This window comes from Eleutherodactylus coqui, chromosome 6, assembly GCF_035609145.1.
Source record: "Eleutherodactylus coqui strain aEleCoq1 chromosome 6, aEleCoq1.hap1, whole genome shotgun sequence".
Lineage (NCBI taxonomy): Eukaryota > Metazoa > Chordata > Amphibia > Anura > Eleutherodactylidae > Eleutherodactylus > Eleutherodactylus coqui.
In genome coordinates, this window is record NC_089842.1 from 131780674 (window position 1) to 131799338 (window position 18665).

At 43.7% G+C, this 18665-nt stretch overlaps 1 protein-coding gene across 5 annotated transcripts; it reads left to right on the forward strand.

Moving 5' to 3' along the window:
• The first annotated feature begins 81 nt into the window (after positions 1 to 81).
• Positions 82 to 18332, forward strand: VIPAS39 (VPS33B interacting protein, apical-basolateral polarity regulator, spe-39 homolog). 5 transcript variants are annotated; one of them, XM_066607628.1, is made up of 20 exons: positions 82 to 143; positions 224 to 324; positions 474 to 573; positions 2807 to 2947; positions 3015 to 3053; positions 3130 to 3194; positions 3374 to 3430; positions 3546 to 3638; positions 5327 to 5360; positions 6373 to 6475; positions 6612 to 6639; positions 6720 to 6796; positions 6936 to 7011; positions 8808 to 8939; positions 9009 to 9050; positions 9132 to 9221; positions 9527 to 9613; positions 9728 to 9817; positions 9905 to 10009; positions 11073 to 11303. In XM_066607628.1, exons 2-20 carry the CDS (start codon positions 229 to 231, stop codon positions 11091 to 11093), a joined length of 1476 nt encoding a protein of 491 aa, XP_066463725.1. In that variant the 5' UTR covers positions 82 to 143; positions 224 to 228; the 3' UTR covers positions 11094 to 11303. The 5 variants fall into 5 exon arrangements, 4 of the variants coding, with proteins under 4 accessions (XP_066463725.1, XP_066463728.1, XP_066463726.1 ...); XR_010793187.1 differs by lacking the exon at positions 82 to 143 and having other exon boundaries at positions 153 to 324; positions 11073 to 11218; positions 11249 to 11305; XM_066607631.1 differs by lacking the exon at positions 82 to 143 and adding an exon at positions 17801 to 18332 and having other exon boundaries at positions 153 to 324; positions 11073 to 11122.
• Positions 18333 to 18665: the final 333 nt, after the last annotated feature.

An 18665-nucleotide genomic window follows, 5' to 3' on the forward strand; every position in this document is an offset into this window, starting at 1 on the left:
TCAATCAGTGAAGTAGGAAGTGATCCTGGGGGATGCTGGGAATTGTAGTTTATAATATACAATTCTATTACGCTGTGTGACAGCGTGAACTACAAGTCCCAGAGGGTGTTGCGCTCCCAGTTTTGTACGCGTACTGGTGACAGGTATGAGGTTTACTGTGCTTTACACCCCTTTGTAGTCCAGTATGTAGGAACTATGTGATGTTCTCTTTCTTACTCCACAGTCCAGATGTCCAGGCTGAAAGGCGATGAGGAGGATTACTGGCATGCCTCCAAGTGTAAGGCTTTCACGTTTGAAGATGAAGATGAGGATGGCCTATCTCAGGTAGATGGTCAGCACCCCTTCCACCATTTAGTTACCCCTTCCTTACATTGGGCACCATCTCTCCTACTGGTCATTGCCAGTGTACCAGCACCCCCTGGAGTTGGTGTGCTCTCCCTTCTTACCTCTACTCAATATCTTCACTCTTACAGCTGAAGGAGTCAAAGCGAGCCGTAAACAGTATAAAGGCTTTTGTGGATGAAGAAGATGAGGAGTGGGAGAAGTTCACCTGGAGTGGAGAACCAGTGGGCAGTGAGTGTTGTTTTTCACTATTAGGGGGCCTTAACCCTTTCCAATCCACTGTCTGATGTCTGAAGACATTATGATTTAAGGCTGTACAGCTCCGATGTTGAAAGGCATCCGTCGGGGTTCTCTTACTGTATATTGCCAGCCTCTCTGCTGTCGGAGCCTATCCAAAGTGCCACCTCATGCAGTACTGGCTTTAGCCAGCATATAGCGCTATCGTATAACAGCAGAAAAAGAGTAACCCCCTAGGAAAACCAGGATACAAATTGGATTGGAAAGGGTTAACACTGGCGTAAAAATCGTGCAAGATTTGTGCGTTGCGAGATGCACAAATGTCACACAGATATGAAACCCGTTACTTTGGGTTCATTCACATTAGTAATGTTTTCCTGCATGGCACCGCAATGCGATGCAAGGAAAAAATTGCAGCATGTCCTGTCTTTTTGCAATATCGACCATTGTCCTCAATGGAGCCGGCAGCAGCAGCAGCATTGGCGACATTGAAAGCAATGGCAGGACTCCGCAATCCTCTGCCACGGCTGAGAATTCCCTTCAGCCCTGCATGGATGGCGAGCTGTGATTCATAACCCGATATCATCCTCGCCAGTGTAAAGGAGCACTGAGGCCGCATTCACAGGGGCAATAAAATCGCGTGAAAATGCAGAATTATGAAACCCATGCTTTTCAGTGGTTTCCTTCACATCTGCAATATTTTCACTCATTCGATGCTGCGATTGAAAAAATCGTGGCAAGTCCTATCTCTCGGCATTTTGTGTGGGTTTTTTTTTTTTTTTCTAAATTGCCCATGTTTCCCTATGGAGCCTCCTTTTTATTGCATCACAACTCACGAACTTGCGATTTTCATGCAACGCGTTTTTCACATTAGAAAGTCCCATTGACTTTCGCAATAAAAAATTGTGCAAGAACATCATAAGCGGCAGCGATGTTTTTGCGAGAAAAAGCACTGATGCTCAAAAATTGCAGAAAAAAGAGGCGATCACCCGTGTGAAACTGCTCTTAGGCCTCCCTCACACAGGGCGTTTGGCTGCGTTTTCAGCTCGGCTGAAAACGCAGCTAAGAATGCTGAAAAGGAAAAAAAAAAGCTATACTCACCTAGCCGCTGCAGTCTGGGTCGCGGCCGCTGGTCTCTGCCGCTGATCCGGGCTTCCTCGGCACCCCAAAGTCTATTGCCGGAGGCCAGGTTTGAGAACCCTGTCTCTGGCAATAGAGTGCTGTGATTGGGCATGGAGCAAGCACCGACAACCAATCACAGCCCTTTATTGACTGTCTCAGCCAATCAGAGCTTGCCGACGCTGATTGGCTAAGACAGTCAATAAAGGGCTGTGATTGGGCATCGAGCGTGCCGATAACCAATCACAGCCCTTCATTGACTGTCTGAGCCAATCAGTGCCGGCAAGCTCTGATTGGCTGAGACAGTCAATGAAGGGCTGTGATTGGGCATCGAGCAAGCACCGACAACCAATCACAGCACTCTATTGCCAGAGGCGGGGTTCTCAAACCTGGCCTCCGGCAATAGACTTTGGGGTGCCGAGGAAGCCCGGATCAGCGGCAGAGACCAGCCGCAGCGACCTGGACTGCAGCAGCTAGGTGAGTATTACTTTCTTTTTTTCTACCTAGCCTAGCTGGGACTGATTTTCGGGGTAGGGCTTCTATTGCAAGCCCTCCCCCTGAAAATCGGCGAGCGGTTAACGCTGCCAAAAACGCGGCACCAAGTGTTGCCGCGTTTTCAGCAGTGCTAAAACCGCTGCCCATTCATTTCAATGGGCGATGCAGGGCTGAAAACGCCCCAAAATAGAACATGCATCGCTGTCAAAGCGCAGCGTTGGGAGGCGCTACGTTTTCAGCCCTGTGTGAGCAGCCCCATTGAAATGAATGGGAGTGTTGTACAGCGTTTAGCGCTGGGCTGAAAAGCCAGCGCTAAACGCTGTATAAAACAATCTGCGTGAGGGAGGCCTTAGGGCTCCTGCACACTTGCGTTTTTTTCACGCGTTATAGTTGTTTTTTTTTAACATTAGAAAGTCCCATTGACAATTGCTTGAAAAAAAAGACAGCTATAACGCGTGAAAAAACGCAAGTGTGCAGGAGCCCTTATACTGACATAGCTGGCTGATGGATGTTGTTTGACCAAGCTCAGTCCAGTGGGAGACTGTAGTGTCTCGCAATCATCCATTTGGAGATGATATATAGTGTCAGTCATGTGACCTCCTGTATCTTTCAGGTATATCCTGGTCGATCCAAGAAACGTCCAGTTCCCGAGGCCCCGAGTCCAGAAGTTTTGCTGCAGACAAGTCGCGTCCTGACGTTTCTAGCTCCTTTTACTCCTTCCCCAGACCTGGCTCATTCAGCAGCCTCTTTAAAGGTGAGTGCTCCTCGGTGAGCCTGCTGTGTGATCAGCGGCAGCTCTGACTCTTCTTTTCTCTCTGCAGGGAAGTCCAGGCCCGGAAGCTTCCAGTCGATCTCTGATGGTACGTTCACCATCTTACGGGGGTGTTACCAGGCTTCTGACTCATGCTGGATCTTCTGACCTTTTTATCTTCTCAGCTTTTTTAGATACCAATATTAAATATGTTGCTCCAGAGTTGCGCAAACCGAAGTCCGAATATCAGGTATTGAGCGAAGGAGTATTGCTATCTCCTCATTGCACCCTATGACATTACATTATATCCTGTGAATCTCGCCTCTATGGGGCCTGGCAGACGCCCTCACCCCCAATGTGTGCTGATGGGGGTCAATTGCTGACAGCTGCACTGTGTGATCACCATTGGTGTCTGCGGTTATATTGCAGGATTACAGTGGAGACTGGAGTACTGAGGAGTCTGTACGGAGGATGCAGCGAGGCAAGGTAGGCATGAACACACGGTGAGGGGCAAACTGTCATTCTGTACCCCCATCCTTCACCGTACATTGCTCTCTGATCACTGCAGAATACTGCCTAACTCAATTCTGTGTCCCCACAGATGTGCTCTATGGAGAGGTTCCGCTCACTGAAGGAAAAGCTACAGTTACTGGATGAAGCAGTAAGACTCCACGATGGAAATGTCATCACAGCAGTAAGTTTGGTGACGCCACCCTACTCGTTCGTTACAGTTTATTATATATTTGCACACTTGGGAATGATGTGACCTCCTTCTCTGGCATATGAAATACACTCATTGTAAAAAATGCCCCTACAAGAAATTGTCTGAATTGAATTAAACTTTGTCTCTGTGATTGTAACATTGACATAAGTAAGTGATTACAATATCAGAGCAAAAGGATATTTATTGTGCAGAACTGACCCCTTGAAGGGAGGCTCTAGTACCCAATTGGGTCGCCTCTAGCTTGGATACAAGATGTGATATGGGCAGGCATGGAGGCATACAGGTTCCTTATGGTATCCTACGACATATCTGTTCACATTTGCTGTAACTGAGCCTCTAGATCAGTGTTTCCCAAACTCCAGTCCTCACGATCTCCAACAGATCACATAGGATATCCTGAAAACATGACCTAAAGGGTGGGGGACCATAGTTTGGGAAACACTGCCCTAGTCTGTCGAAGTTGGTGTCTCAGATGATCCCATACATGTTCTATTGATGATAGATCTGGCACCTGGGCAGGCCAAGGAAGAGTGGCAATGTTGTAGAGACATTCCTGTGACACCATTGTGTGTGTGGCCAAGCATTATCCTGCTGGAAAATACTTAGAAGCCCTGCCATGAGAGGAACACATGTAGCTGCAGGATGTCCTGAACATATCGCTGAGCTGTCATTGTTCCCTGTACCATTATTAGGGGTGTATGACTGTTGTATGCGCTGGCCTCTTAGACCATCACACCAGCAAAGGCAGGATTGAAGTGCTCACCCCTAGGTCTCCAGACATCAACACCGCTGTCGTCCGTCCCGAATCTAAACCTGGATTCGTCTACAAAGACAACCCAGTTCCACTCCATAACAGTCCCACTGCAAACAGAGGCGTTGGTGGGTGTCAAAGGCAGGACATGTAATGGGCACCATGAGTCCAAATGTCCTTCAGCCAAGTGCCTGGAAATAGTTCCGAAAGACACAGGAGCCTGTAACGATCGTGTCACCTGTCGTTGGATAGTGAACAACAAAACAGTTTGACCTGCTCGTGTTTGTTGGACAATCAGACGATCCTCTCTACTGGTGATCTGTCGAGGGCATCTTGAGCCCGGACGCGTGTGTGCATGTTCTCATGCATCCACTGATCCCAACACCTCCTAAAAATCTGGTCAGAACAGCCTAGACGGCGGGCAGTACGTCAATATTACCATCCACCTTCTCGCAATCCAATAATGCGCCCCTCTCAAACTCTGTTAACTGGGTGAAATCTCTTTAATTGCATCATAGAGGTGTCTAGTGGTGAACAAGCTCTACACAAGCAGAAAGAGAGGTCCATTACACACAAGTAGCCTCTGAGAACCTTTTTATAGGCCAGGGTAAAACCACTTTTGTGGCTTCAGGTGGCAAGACCGTTCATCTAATCACCCCACAACTGTAATCATTTACATATCTGTCTAAGATGTAACGGCATGCCAAATTTTTCTGCAAAACGACAACACCTTTTAGTCATGTGGCCATAGATGTGCAGTGTAGTATTAACCCAGTTCCATGTAGACCCCTATAATTTTAAAATAAAACGCCTTATTACCATTCATCCTATTTCATATACTCCTCATATACACTGTCTTCTCTCTCCCAAGCCAAGGTCTTCACTGAATTTTCTCTCCTGTTTCTAGGTTTTGATCTTCCTGAAGAGGACGTTACGTTCTGGTGAGCGCCCCCTTCAACCCTGATATGAGTGCTGGACGAATGTAAACAGTGATGACTATTTGTAAAGAAAAACTAGCATTTGTTTCCCCTAAAATCAATTATTATTACTTTAACTTGTATTAGATACAATGTCTATTTCCTTTTTCTTAAATGTCCGTTTTTCCCAGTCCATCTACTATGCTCCTGACCTGAGCAGTGGAAGGCTGAAATTGTACAACTACCATGTTGCCCTGTGGCATCAGCAGGGAAATGACTGGCAGGGGCAAGGAGAGGAGAAGCTGGGATGCAGCAGGAAAGGGGCAATTGAAGAGATGCGTCAAACTGTAGATTACCAGAAATCAGGGATGCAAGAGACGAACAAGACTGACCTCTGGTTAATAGTGACTCCCGTAGCTGGCATGTAGTGTGCATCATGTGATGCAATAGTCAGGAAGTGCGGGTACCTTGAAAAAGACAAGAGAAAAGATGGACACCATTACTGCAATGAGGGTCAGTGTTACGTGGGTGGAATTAAACAAAAAAGACAGCCATGTTTTACTGCTTTAGATTGTTCACATCATCTACCCAATGTGCTACACTGGCCTTTCCCTGATTACTTACTTATGGTCACTTCCTCCCTGTGAGACACTAGCATAATACCAAGTAACTATGTAGCGAGGCAACAGCACACAAACTTCATTGAAAATGTGAAATCCTCCTAGTTTGTTCACTGCATGTGAACACGTGTGTATTTACATGTGCTGAATAAATCAAGAGCTTTTCACCTTTTCCATGAAGTTTGTGTGCTGTTGCCTAGCTACATAGTTACTTGGATTGAAGCTGGGGTTTGATCCTCTCCCATGCTGGCATGCATGTCAGACCTGTGAGTTGGGAGTGTGCGGCATCTGGTATTTCTTGCTATATACTAGAATCAGGCCAATCTGCTCTCTATGCCAGTTTGTGGTCCCTCTTTGTGAGACACAAACTTAGTGCAAGTTTGCAGCTCTGCCATGTTATTCTCTGTCTCCTTTAGACATCCTGTTTCGGGAACTTAAGATCAGGCAAGTCGCCTTAAGACATTTTATTCATTTGTTGAAGGAGATATCCGATCAGCAGCTGCTAATGGAGCTTCTCAGGTGAGACAGCAGAGAAATGGGGACACAGTAAAGAGGGGTGCTCACAGCTTGGGTTGTGTTGCAGGATTGCTGTGATTGAGAACACTAATGTGAGCTCTTGAGATTGCCTCATTTGAATCTTGTTATGATCTTTCAGGTTCCTGGAGTGGACAGAGGAGCTGGCTGTGAGTATTCATGTTGGGTTCGGATGGATGTCATTACTTGTGTTGTGTGCACCCTAATAATACTAACTGTTTTCTCTCAGCTTTGTAAATACAGGGAGCATTTGGACATCTTGGATGCAGAAGAGCGCAGAGACTTCTTGAAGAGTAAATGCATTGGGTCAGTAAGCAGACTTGTGCCTCACTGTTCTTCGTGCATGAACCCTACAGAAAAAGGCCTGTAGTGGCTATAATGCCACAGCATTGAATTCTGTCCTTAGAGCCTTCCAACCTTGACTTGTGCCTTCTTCTCTCACCAGCCTCCCCTTCTCCTCAGAAGATGCTGCCCATGTACAAGACCACTACACGCTGTTGGAGAGACAGATCATCATTGAGGTGAATGCTGGCCCACATATGTGTAAAACATAGATCTGAGTTAGTCTTTGAATGGTTAGGCACTCTCCCCACTTTCACACTTATTCAACTGAGCTGACTGACTGTGCAAGTTATTATTTATAAGTGGTTGCCGCCTTGTTCCAGACATAGTCAGATCGAGACATAGTTCTTGTGGGTGGATCCTGTGTATGGTGGCTTTTATTGTGGGCGTGGGAGTGAAGTAGTAGTGAGGATGACAACGTTCGGCCCACTGTGCTGGACAATGGGCTGGACGATCAGCTAATGGATAGGGGGCCTGAGCGTCTGACCCCCGTCCTTCAAATACTAATGACCTATCAATAGGATATGTCATCCTTTTAAAAAAAAAAAAAAGGGGCAGACACAGCCTTTTTTTTTCCCTCCATTTTTGTTTTTTTTTTCACCGTCCCTTTCAAAAAAATCATTAAGTTCTTATTTGTCCTCCAACATAGCCGTTTGAGATCTTTTTTTTGCAGGATGAATTGTATTTTTCAATGGTACTATTGAATGTACCATATAGTGTGCTATTGATCTTAAAAATTTCAAAGTTGAGTTAAAAGGGAAAAAAAATACAATTCCACCATCTTTGGGGGGCGGGTGGGGGGTTGGTCTTGTTTTCAGAGTGCACACATTGCGACAAAAATGACAAGATAACTTTGTTCTGTGGGACAGTATAATCACAAAGATACCAAATTTATATAGTTTTGTTCTTGTTGTACTACTTAAAAAGCCCAGTATATACTTGAGTATAGCTAGGCTTATACTCGAGTCAATAAGTTTTCACAGTTTTTTGTGGTGAAACGTATTGTCTCGGCTTATATTCGGGTCGGCTATTACTCGAGTATATACGGTATATATATATATCTCCCTATCTTTGGAAAAAATAATTTTATTTTCTTTCGACAGCCATAACTTTTTTTTCTCTTGTCGATATAGTTGTTTGTCTTTTTTGTGGGATGTCCTGCTTTCTATTGGTACCATTTTGAAGTAGATGTGACTTTTTATTACATTTTTTTTCTTGGTGACCAAAAGATGGCAATTTTTTATGTTTTGTTTTTTTCTGACAACCTTCACCTTGTGGGATAAATATATATTACTTTGATAGATTGGACTTTTACGAACACTGCAATACCAAATATGATTACATTTTTTTTTTATTATTATTCATACAAAAAAAGGTTGTTTTTTTTTTTTAAACTTCCTTTGATTTCTTCCAATAAAACTTATTTTTACATTTTTTTTTCTTAGTTTCTGTAGGAGACCTGAACTTATGAGCATTGCCATAGTATTACATTCTACTGCGTTCTGACAGGCAGACAATCAGCCATGACAGTCCGGGGAACTTTTAGAAAGCTCGTGGCTGACATGGCAACCAAACGACACCCCGCAATCTCATCACGTGGGGCATACTCCTGAACAATAATTGGGGCATTTAAATGCCGCTGTCAGAATTGACAGTGGCATTTAGAGAGTTAACAGCCTCGATCAGCTTCAGCCCTGATCACAGCTGGTGCCGGCGGGTGTCTGCTAACATAGACTGCCAGCACCCGCCTTGTATGGAGCAGGATTCGCTTGTGATCCCTCCCCATGTAAACCCTGCACACCCAGGATGTAACTGTACGTCCTGTGGTGTTAAGGGATTAAAGCCTGGAATGACCCTACACCATCATGGCTCACTTATCCTTAAATTGGGCTGCCCCTAGCTGTTCATTATTGTCACTAATACTTTAAATATGGATTCAGCTTTATCCCTTGTATAACGGTCTCTCTCCTCACAGGCAAGTGACAAGCATCTGGAAGCCTCCGGCCAGGAGCTTTTCCGCAAGCACCCCAGGAAAGCCTCTTTGCTCTTCAAGCCGTTGGTCACCACACTGTTCTACTCCTGTATCTATCACTATACAGAGGGGGAGGTGAGTGATGGCCGTCCAGGGCTCTCGGGGTGTGCCTGGGATAAGATTCACAGCTGTGTCTCTTCATAGGGTACGTTCAGCAGTCCGACCAACCTGCGTAAAACCTTCAAGGTGAGGAGTGAGCGTCTTGTAGCACACTGTGCCCTTGCATTATAAGTGTCACATGTGAATATTGTGCTGTGTTCTTGGCAGATCCCGGAGAAGCTGTATGTCTTGACAGCGCTGGCAGCACGAGCCAAACTGCGGTCTTGGGTTGACGTGGATGCTCTGTTTACTACAAAGGTATGGTGCAGTTTCATTCTTGTAGGATCTAGCTAATCTATCCTCCTGTAATGGTCTGTATACACACCTGGGAGCAGTGAGAAGACCGCAGTGTTGGGGAGGATAGTTTGCAGAGCAGGACAGCTTCCAGTATGATGACTACATGTGATCGCATCTTGCTAGGTCCTTATTTGACATGACATGACATGGGTTTGAACTGCAGCACATGTAAAGTGCACAACCGTATTAAAGCTCACTATATTTGAGCAGTCGGGGACTTGCTGGCACCATTACTGATTGTGACATGCCCTCTTGTATCTTCTTAGAACTGGCTGGGTTACACCAAGAAGAAGGCTCCTGTTGGCTTTCACCGTGTGGTGGAGATTTTACATAAGAACGGGGCCCCTGCACAGGTAAGTAGACTCCTGTCTGTGGCATGAAAGGAGGGTTACTGCTATAGTGCTGTATATATGTTCAACCCATATGGGCACTGGCTGTCAGGGGTTCATATTTCTTCTGCTTTCCAGGTCCTACAGGATTACATCAGGCTGGTGGAGGATGCTGAAATGAGAATATCCTTGGCAACTAAGTACAAGTGTCACAATGTTGTGATTGATGTGAGTGATGGAGGGGACCACCCTTGCCAATTCTGTAATCATGCAGTGCTGATGTATGTGACCCCATGTCTTGTATCCTCTCAACAGACCTACAGAGACTTGAAGGACCGCCAGCAGCTAATGGTTTATCGATGTAAATTAGATCGGGGGTCTCCGGAGGAAGAGAAGATAGACAGCATCCTCAGTAATATGGTGAGTTAGGGGTACAGAGCACCTCAGTACTAAAATGGGAGATGCAGGATTTAGAGCTTTCGCAACGCCGAAAGGGAAAGTGCGTGGTCCAGAACTCCCTATATGCTACAAGTGGATATACAAGTTATGGCACTACCCTACCCAGTTCTACAACAGATGATGTGATAGACCTCCTCAAAATGAAATGAGAAGTACAGGATACATTGGTCATACATTGCTATAAGTGGTTACGCAGCTTGATTCTGTGTGTGAGAGTAGAGGGCTCCCTTAAAAGGATTTTCTGGGTAGATAAAACTGTTCACTGCTGGACAAAAAAGTAGTGCATGCCCTTAACATTTCCCACCTAGTTTACTGCAGCATCCTTCTCTGTGGCCTTTCACCCAACTCTTTTGCATCCCTACGATCCACCCCTGAAACTGCTGCCCTGCTAATTTTTCTCTTCCTGGTACTCCTTTGCCTCTGTCCTCCACCAGTCATTTCATTGGTTACTCACTGCCTATTGAATAGAATTAAAAATATCAGCACCATACAAGGCTGTCCGCAACCTGTCCCCCTCCTTACATCTCTGACCTAATATTCCGATGCCTCCTCATACATAATCTCCAGTCCACTTTGGGCCATGTCAGTAGTATGTGCATTCATGCACTTGGGATCTGGGGTCATGTGATGCAGAAGTGACAAGCGCTCAGTGAAGTGTGATGTAGCATTCGGAAATGGGGGGAAGGGGGACTCCTCTCACTTCACAGGAAGCTGAGATCACGTGCGGTGAAGATGAGAACTTAGAGGGATTCCAACCCTTTAATGGTGTAGACACTTCATGCTGTAGCTTGTTGCTGCTGCTTCACCTGTTGGGTCCTTGATTGTGCCTCATCTACAACACATAATACCCTCTAGGCCCCGCTGAACCGTCCTGCTGATTATTATGGGCAGTATTCTGCACCGTGGGACTGCATTGCAGTTGTTCTGCTGTATGAAAGACATTGCGCTGTCTTTCTCATGCTGCTGGCCCTCTTGGCCTGCTGTATATTGTGCTGCTCCTTCATCTGCTGTTTTCTGTTTGTAGCAAATTCGTTGGAAGAACTGAGCAAGGTCAAGAAAAGCAACCGATGGCGAGTAAGGACCAAACAATCTGCAGTACTAATCCTATTAAAATGAGAACAAAACCTTGGGTGACCTGTGCTGCATGGTGGAGTGACACTTGAGGAGGGAGTCCCAAGAAACGTTTGCCATTTGGGGAAGGGCCCAAGAAACGTTTGCCATTTGGGAAAGGTCTCCAAAGACAAATGGGGGGGGGGGGGGGGGGGACGACTCTCCAAGTGACACATTATGATTTTTTGGTTGGATTGTTACACAATGAATAGAAGGACTGAAGAGAGAACAGTATCAATAAAGTTTATTGCTCCTTCAGAGATCACCAGAGCATGAACAGATTTCTGGTTGAGGGCCATGCTACACAGCAAAGAAACAGTTAATAAATGGAGGCTAAATTAGTCTATGTTTCACACATTAAAGCGACCTTATTGTCCTGGACAAACAAAGATGGCTACACCGGTTCTCTGACTACCTGATGCACACAGTACACTAGTATGCATTGGTAGTCTAAGACACTGCATTGTGCTCTAGCTGCCAGTGATGCTCTCGTGAGCAGCACTGGCCAATCAAATGAGCATGCAGTGTCTTTGGGTCCTTTTACACGGAGCGATTTATCGTTCGAGCGAACGATGACAGAGTTTGCTTGCGCAGCCTGTTTATATAAGCAGATAAATTGTTCAGTTGTTCACATTCTTTGTAGCAATAAATTAGAACAACTAAACAATTGCTGTTTTATGCTTGCATAAAATTAATGCCACGAGAAGTGAATGAACTTCTGGTTGTGTTTACACTGAGCGATTATCATTCAAATTTACGCGATCCGACGATTTTTTGAACGATAATCATTGCATGTAAAAGGGCCCTTAAGCCAATAATGCATACTAATGCACTGGGTGCATCAGGTAGTCTGAGAAGCACTGCTACCATGTTTGTTTGTCCATGACTGGAGAGTCGTTTTAAATCCTAGGGTTCTTTCCAGATTGCCGTATCAGGTTTTCAGCATATAAGACAGTAGCTAGATAATTTGGTGCTCAGCAAAAACCATAGTGTGAAAATAGCTTAATTTGTTCTACTGCTGTTGGTGAGGCCTCGAGGTAAGCACACAATGTTCATTGGGCCAGTAAATTGGCATTTAACATGTTAATTGTTGCCACTGCATCTTTTGGCCACAACTTTTTCGGGGGCCTTCTTGCCTTCCAAGACTCATAACTTTTATTTTTGTGTCATCATGGCCTTATGAGGGCTAGTTTTTTGAGGGATGAGTTCAGTTTTTTAATAGTACCATTTAAAGGGAAGCTGTAATCATACTTGCCTTGCCTTATTTGAGAGCAGCATAAACAAGTGACAGAGACCCTGAGTGTGTAAGAGGATATGCCCTATATCAGGGGTAGTCTACTTTTTGTAAAGGTCCATTTACTTGAACCTGCTGTCAGGTGAATGTCTATCAAACCCAGATAATGACTATTAAAACAATGCATGTCATTATAATTGCATATAAATTGTGCTACGATTATGGCAATTCCAAATATATTAAGGGCCTTTTTCTTCTTGCACGGCTTTTTTGAACACTTGTGAGCCAGGATACCAGTTCTTCAGTAATTCTGTTTACAATGTAGTGGGTCCAGTGATCACAGGTGATTAGAGATGAGCGAGCGGACTTGCTAAGGCAAATTACTTGAGCGAGTGTTGCCATTTACGAGTACATGCCCACTCGTGCCAAAAGATTCGGGGGAGAGCAGGGAGGACAGGGGGGGAGCTCTCTCTCCCAACCCCCTCCCCGCTCCCCCATGCTCACTCCCGCAACTCACCACTCACCCCCGCCGGCCCCCAATTTTTTTGGCACGAGCCGGCATGTACTCGAAAATGGCAATACTCGCTCGAGTAATTTGCCTTAGCGAGTACACTCGCTCATCTCTACAGGTGATGTCTTCTCTGATTGGTGACTGCCGTTCTTTTTTTTACTCCTCTATCTGGGTCCAGAACGCCATCATCAGCCATGGCTTATCTCTGTACACAAGGGTTATAACTTTTTTTACAAACTCATATTCCTGTAACCTAATTTGGGTATTACTACAGCATGTGTCCACGTAAGGTTTTAATAAAGAATCGGTCAAAAAACAATGTCAAACAACAAGAAAACAAAAAGAAGTTGTTTGACATTGTTTCTTGACCGGTTCTTTATTAAAAACCTTCCGTGGACACATGCTGTAGTAATACCCCTAATCTGATGTACTTTTGCCTAAAAACAAAGAATTTAATTGTTATTTTGATATTTTTTCAGAAAAGGCCACCCCCCAAAAATATCATTGGGATATATGGATATTTAGAGATTCTATATACATCCATTTATCCCAATGATATTTTCTGAGTGACCTTTTCTGAAAAAATATCGAAATAATTAAATTCTTTGTTTTTAGGTAAAAGTACATCAAATTAGGATACAGAAATATGAGGTTGTAAAAAAGTTACAACTTTACTGCACACTCTTCCCATTTTGCCGCTACCCCAATGCCCCTCTCAGTAACTCTCCCGTAGTAAAAAGTGCCTCTATGTGGTCCCTCATATTATGCTGACCCCCTGTGGCCCCTTTGGTTATAGTGCTCCCCCTTCACTAATGCCATCATTGTCCAGTCCTATGTCAAAACCACAACCACCCTCCCTTCATCTTCTTCATAATGCAGTTGCATTCAAAGAAATATCACTTCCCTCCGTTCGACCCCCAACATTCCGTCTCATGTAAACGTCAAACTCTCCCTCCTATCATCTCCTCTTTCAGTCCCTTGTAAAAAAAAACAAAAAAAACCTCAACATCACCCTTTCATGTAAAACATAAACCTCCGCAACTTTCAGAAGATCTTATATAAAACACATCTCATACCCTCTCTTTTGCTGTGTCTTACCTCCTGCTATGAGCAACCTCTTGGTTTCGCTCCTCCTTCATCCCCGACTCCTGTTCTGAAAATCATGAAGAGTCCAGAGCCAGGCAAGGAGCAAAGCTGCGCTACAGCATCGGGTCCTGTCCGCGTGATCACACTAACAGGCGTTAGGGGAACTGGCAGTGTCTCTTTCTCCTGGTTCGGACCTCTGGCAGCTGAGGTCTGTTTTCGGACCCATTATCGCCAATTGGGCTACTCACATGAGCGTTTCTCACACAGACTGATAGTCCATGTTAAAAAATTTACAGCATATCCTATTCTGGTCCGATTCATAACTGCTTATATTATTTGCTGGATTTAACTATAAAAAAAACATTTTTAATGGTACAACCCTTTTAATGTGGCATGAAAATATTTTCTTGAGGGCTGAGCTGGAACAAAACAGCATCTATGCAATTTTTGGGGTTTAATTCTTGGGTTGTGCTATAATGGCATTAAACGTGAGATAAAAATGACGTGTTAACTTCATTCTGAGTTTCAGTACGACTTACAATACCAAATTAATCGTTTTTATTATGTTTTACTACTTTTTCAAATTAAAAACCTTTTTTAAAAATTGCATTGTGTTGCCATAGTCTGAGATGCAGTTTTTACTTGGATGCACAGTTTTTTTGATACTTTTTTCATTTCATCTTTTCATGAGATTATATTTTAATAGTTCGGATTGTTATGGACATAGCATTACCAATTACATAACTCGCAGAAAAAGAAGCCAAATATGCATCACCTGATACTGCAGGGCACGCTCAATAACCATATCCCCTAGTAGCATGCAGAAAGCCAGATTGCAATATGATGGAGCTAAATGTTCAGTGCAGAATAATGTGCAGTCACTCACCTCAACCCAAAATTGGGGGAGGGGTGACTGCAGACAGACAGAGTCCACACATATGAACTGATACCAAGGATGCCAGCCATAGAGAAGTGTGCCACACCATATAGTAATACAACCCCACATATTGCAATCTGGTTTTTTGCATTCTACTAGGGTATATGATGATTGAGCCTGCCCTGCAATGTCAGGTGATGCATATTTGGCTTCTTTTTCTGTGAGTTATGTCTTTGTACATTTTTTTCTCTCACCTCTGTGATTTTATTTAGCATTACCAATTAGATTTATTTTTTTCTTGTCTTAAATTTTTTTATGTAATATGAAAAGTTTGTTTCTGGTTTTGTTTTTAACTTTTTATCTCTTTGAACTTTTTATTATTTTTGACAGTGTTTTTTTTTGTTTGTTTCATCTTTATGTCCCACAAGTGGACTTTACGATAGTCGCTTGATCCTTTATATAATACATTGCAATACTTATGTATTGCAGTGTATAGTGCCCATCAGCATTATCCTATTAGAGGGGTTGTACCACTATTGACTTTTATTAACTATCGATAGGATAGGTGGTGAAAGTGTGATCATTGGGGAAGAGTGGGTGTCCCATGGAGCAGCGGTTGCACATTTGTGTTGCTGCTCCATTAATTTTCAGTGGGAATGCCAGAGATATTTTTGTCCGCTCCATTGAAATGAATAGTGACCACTCATTACAACTGTACTGTAATCACTTATACAGCATGCAGTGTTCCTGTGCAGGGCTGATATATACCACTATATGGTCACTGTATGGTGCTCATATTGATCTTCGTATGCTGTTGTTTTCCCCACTAACAGTATAGTGGCTCACTTATGGCTAATATTTGGCCCTCATCAAGTGTTATTATTGGTAATACTGATATTTGGGCAGTATGATAGCTCAGGGGTTAGCACTGTTGCCTTGCAGTGCTGGAGTCCTGCATTCAAATCCGACTAAGGATGACATTAGTGTGGAGTTTGTATGGTCCCCCCATGTTTGTATGCGTTTCCTCTCAAACTCCAAAAACATAATAGGTTAATTTAGACTGAGTGCCAATGGGGACAGAACCTAATAGCAAGTGATGTACAGTGCTGTGGAACATGGTGCTATATAAATAAAATCTTTGTAGTGGTCTTCCTTTAGTAATAGTTTGGAAGGGCTCCAGATAGGGACCAAAATGGTTGCCAGTGTGACCACAACTTTGCAAATGGTAACAAGATTTTTCAATCTTATTTCCAGTTGTGACTAGCCTTGCTGCCAGTTTGCCAACAGCATGTAATAGCGGAGGATGCACTCTACATCTAGTGTGTGTATCAGGGGGTGGGGCAGGCATGCCTATCAAGTATCAACTCCTCCAGAATTCTTACCCCATGATGCACATGCTGGCAGGGTCTGAAGAATCGGCGCTGTACTGCTCCTGCTGACTGCTACACGTAAGACATCTCGGTCTACCCCCCTACCTGTGCTCTCTGTCCTGCTAATGATCTCATACTAATGGAATATATTTGCTCAGTCTTTCAGAGGCTGAAGAATGGATTTTAAGTGAACCAAAATCCATCGTTCAAATGAAAAGTGCACGATGCCAGCGTTTACATGTAACGATTATCACTCATTTTCGGCAGTTTTGGACAGATTTTGAATGATAATCGTTGCATGTAAAAGGGCCTTAACATCCTCCCTAATCCTAATCCTCTCCAGCCACATCTCCAGGGCTTTGTCTGGAGTAGCGCATTCCAGAGAACTGCTGCAGCACAAGCAATCAGGTTAATTTTAAATATTCACCGTTTTTAAAAGTGCCCTAAAGACGCATCTTTTTTGGCAGGCCTATCACATTCCCTAATCTAACTCTACTCTATTAACTCTTCTACATTATTCTGCAGAACCTGACCCCTTCATCCAACAGTAACCCCGACGATTCATGCTCTCAAAGGCACTTCATATCTGTACATACACAGATGCTGGCTGCTGCCTGTCTCATGCAGCTGTATACTACATGTACTACCTTGTTTTATAAAAGTTGGTTGGAGAACCATGTTCAAAACAAGCACTTTTACTTCTTCTGTTACCCCTATTTCCTTATGGATCATAAATTCTTAAGAGCAGGACACTCGCCTTTATTTTTCACATTTTTGCTTACTACTGTATTAAATGGTATCCTTTGATTTGGAAAGTGTTCTGGAATATGTTTGTGCTAAATAAAGATTATTATTAAAGTAGTTTCCCAAGTTATTGGTAGCAGTGGAGGATGCAGAGTAGAGAGCAGAAGAAAAAAACAATACACACCTCCCACCACCACACTCCCAGTCCGACTGTCTTCCGTTTACAAGAACTGCAGCGGTTATGTGGGTGGTTTAGCCATATGACTGCTGCAGCCGCTAGAAGCCCTGAAAAGGACGTCACTGACATCAAGTAAACCTGCAGGGGCTTCTACATTAGAAGCCCACGTGATGGGTTTATGGGATTCCACCGCCCCTTCTGGCCTGGTGATGTCGCCATCAGATGGCGAAATGGATAGTGCCGCTGTGAGTATATTTATTCGATATAGTTTGGGGCACTTGTGACTTAAAACTATATTAAATAAATTGGAAAAACAAAAGCAAATAAAGGATAGCAATAACTAGTCTTCTGAGGCATCCACCATGTTATGCTGCAGGAGCGCTTTACCCCTTAACGACACAAGATGTACAGTTACGTCCTGTGTGTTTAGTGTTTGTATGGAGGGTGATCGGAAACAGCATTTAAACCCCTTGATCAAAGATTGCACTCGATTATGGTACCAGAAGAAACTACAGCAAGTCCTGCAAAAAACAAGCCATCACATAACTATGGTGACAGAAAAATGAAAAACGTTACAGCTGTCAGAAGATGGTGGCCGAAAATTTTAGTTTTTTCAAAGATTTTTTTTTTTTTTTTAAATAGTACAGCAAAAGAAGTATGCAGCCATGGACTCCAAAGAAATTCCAGAAGAAAATGTGCTGTACATAACTAAGAGACTAATATGATGTGTACAGGTGGTTTTTATTTTCATGACTTGGATGTTCCATTTGTATGTTCCTCCCATATTCTTGTTCATTTTCTGTACCTTTATGGAGTTTCCACACACAAGTTCTTGTTTTGGGTATGTTCACACGGAACAGAAATGTTGCGTATTCATTGATGTAGATTTTCACTCTGCATATCCGCAGCTGATTTCACTTTGGAAGTCTTCACACTGTCAGTACACCCCTTCACCCGGCGGCCTCTAGTGAGCACCATGCCGCTGGTTAGGGAATGTGGCTGTGCCGTCACCTGACCTGCGGCTCGGCGCTCACTAGAGACATCAAAAATTGCCTAAAAACTGCAGTTTTTCTATTTTATCATTTTTAACCTGTGTTTTAAACCACCCTTAAACACGACATATTTGGTAATTTTAATAAATATCTTTAACGTGAATAAAACTTTAATAAACCGGACACAAGCCTCCATCTTTCACCAGCAGTGCGCAAATGCTCCTTGTTTTTCTTCTGATGTGATATGACTTTTAGTATTTGCCTTGATGCAAGACCAGGCTTGTAAGGAGGAGCCATAACTGGGTTAAAGGGGTTCAGAACTACTGTGCATTGTGCCCATCTTATGCAGTTTGACATTACCCTGCTTACAGTATTTCTGCTGGCTGGAGGTCTATGCGCTATGGAGAACAGTCTTTTTTTAATTTTCTATGTATGCTTAACCGCTTTTATGACCGCCTAATGTAAATTTACATCATGTGGTCATGAAGGGTGTATGGAGTGGACTAGCTGTATAT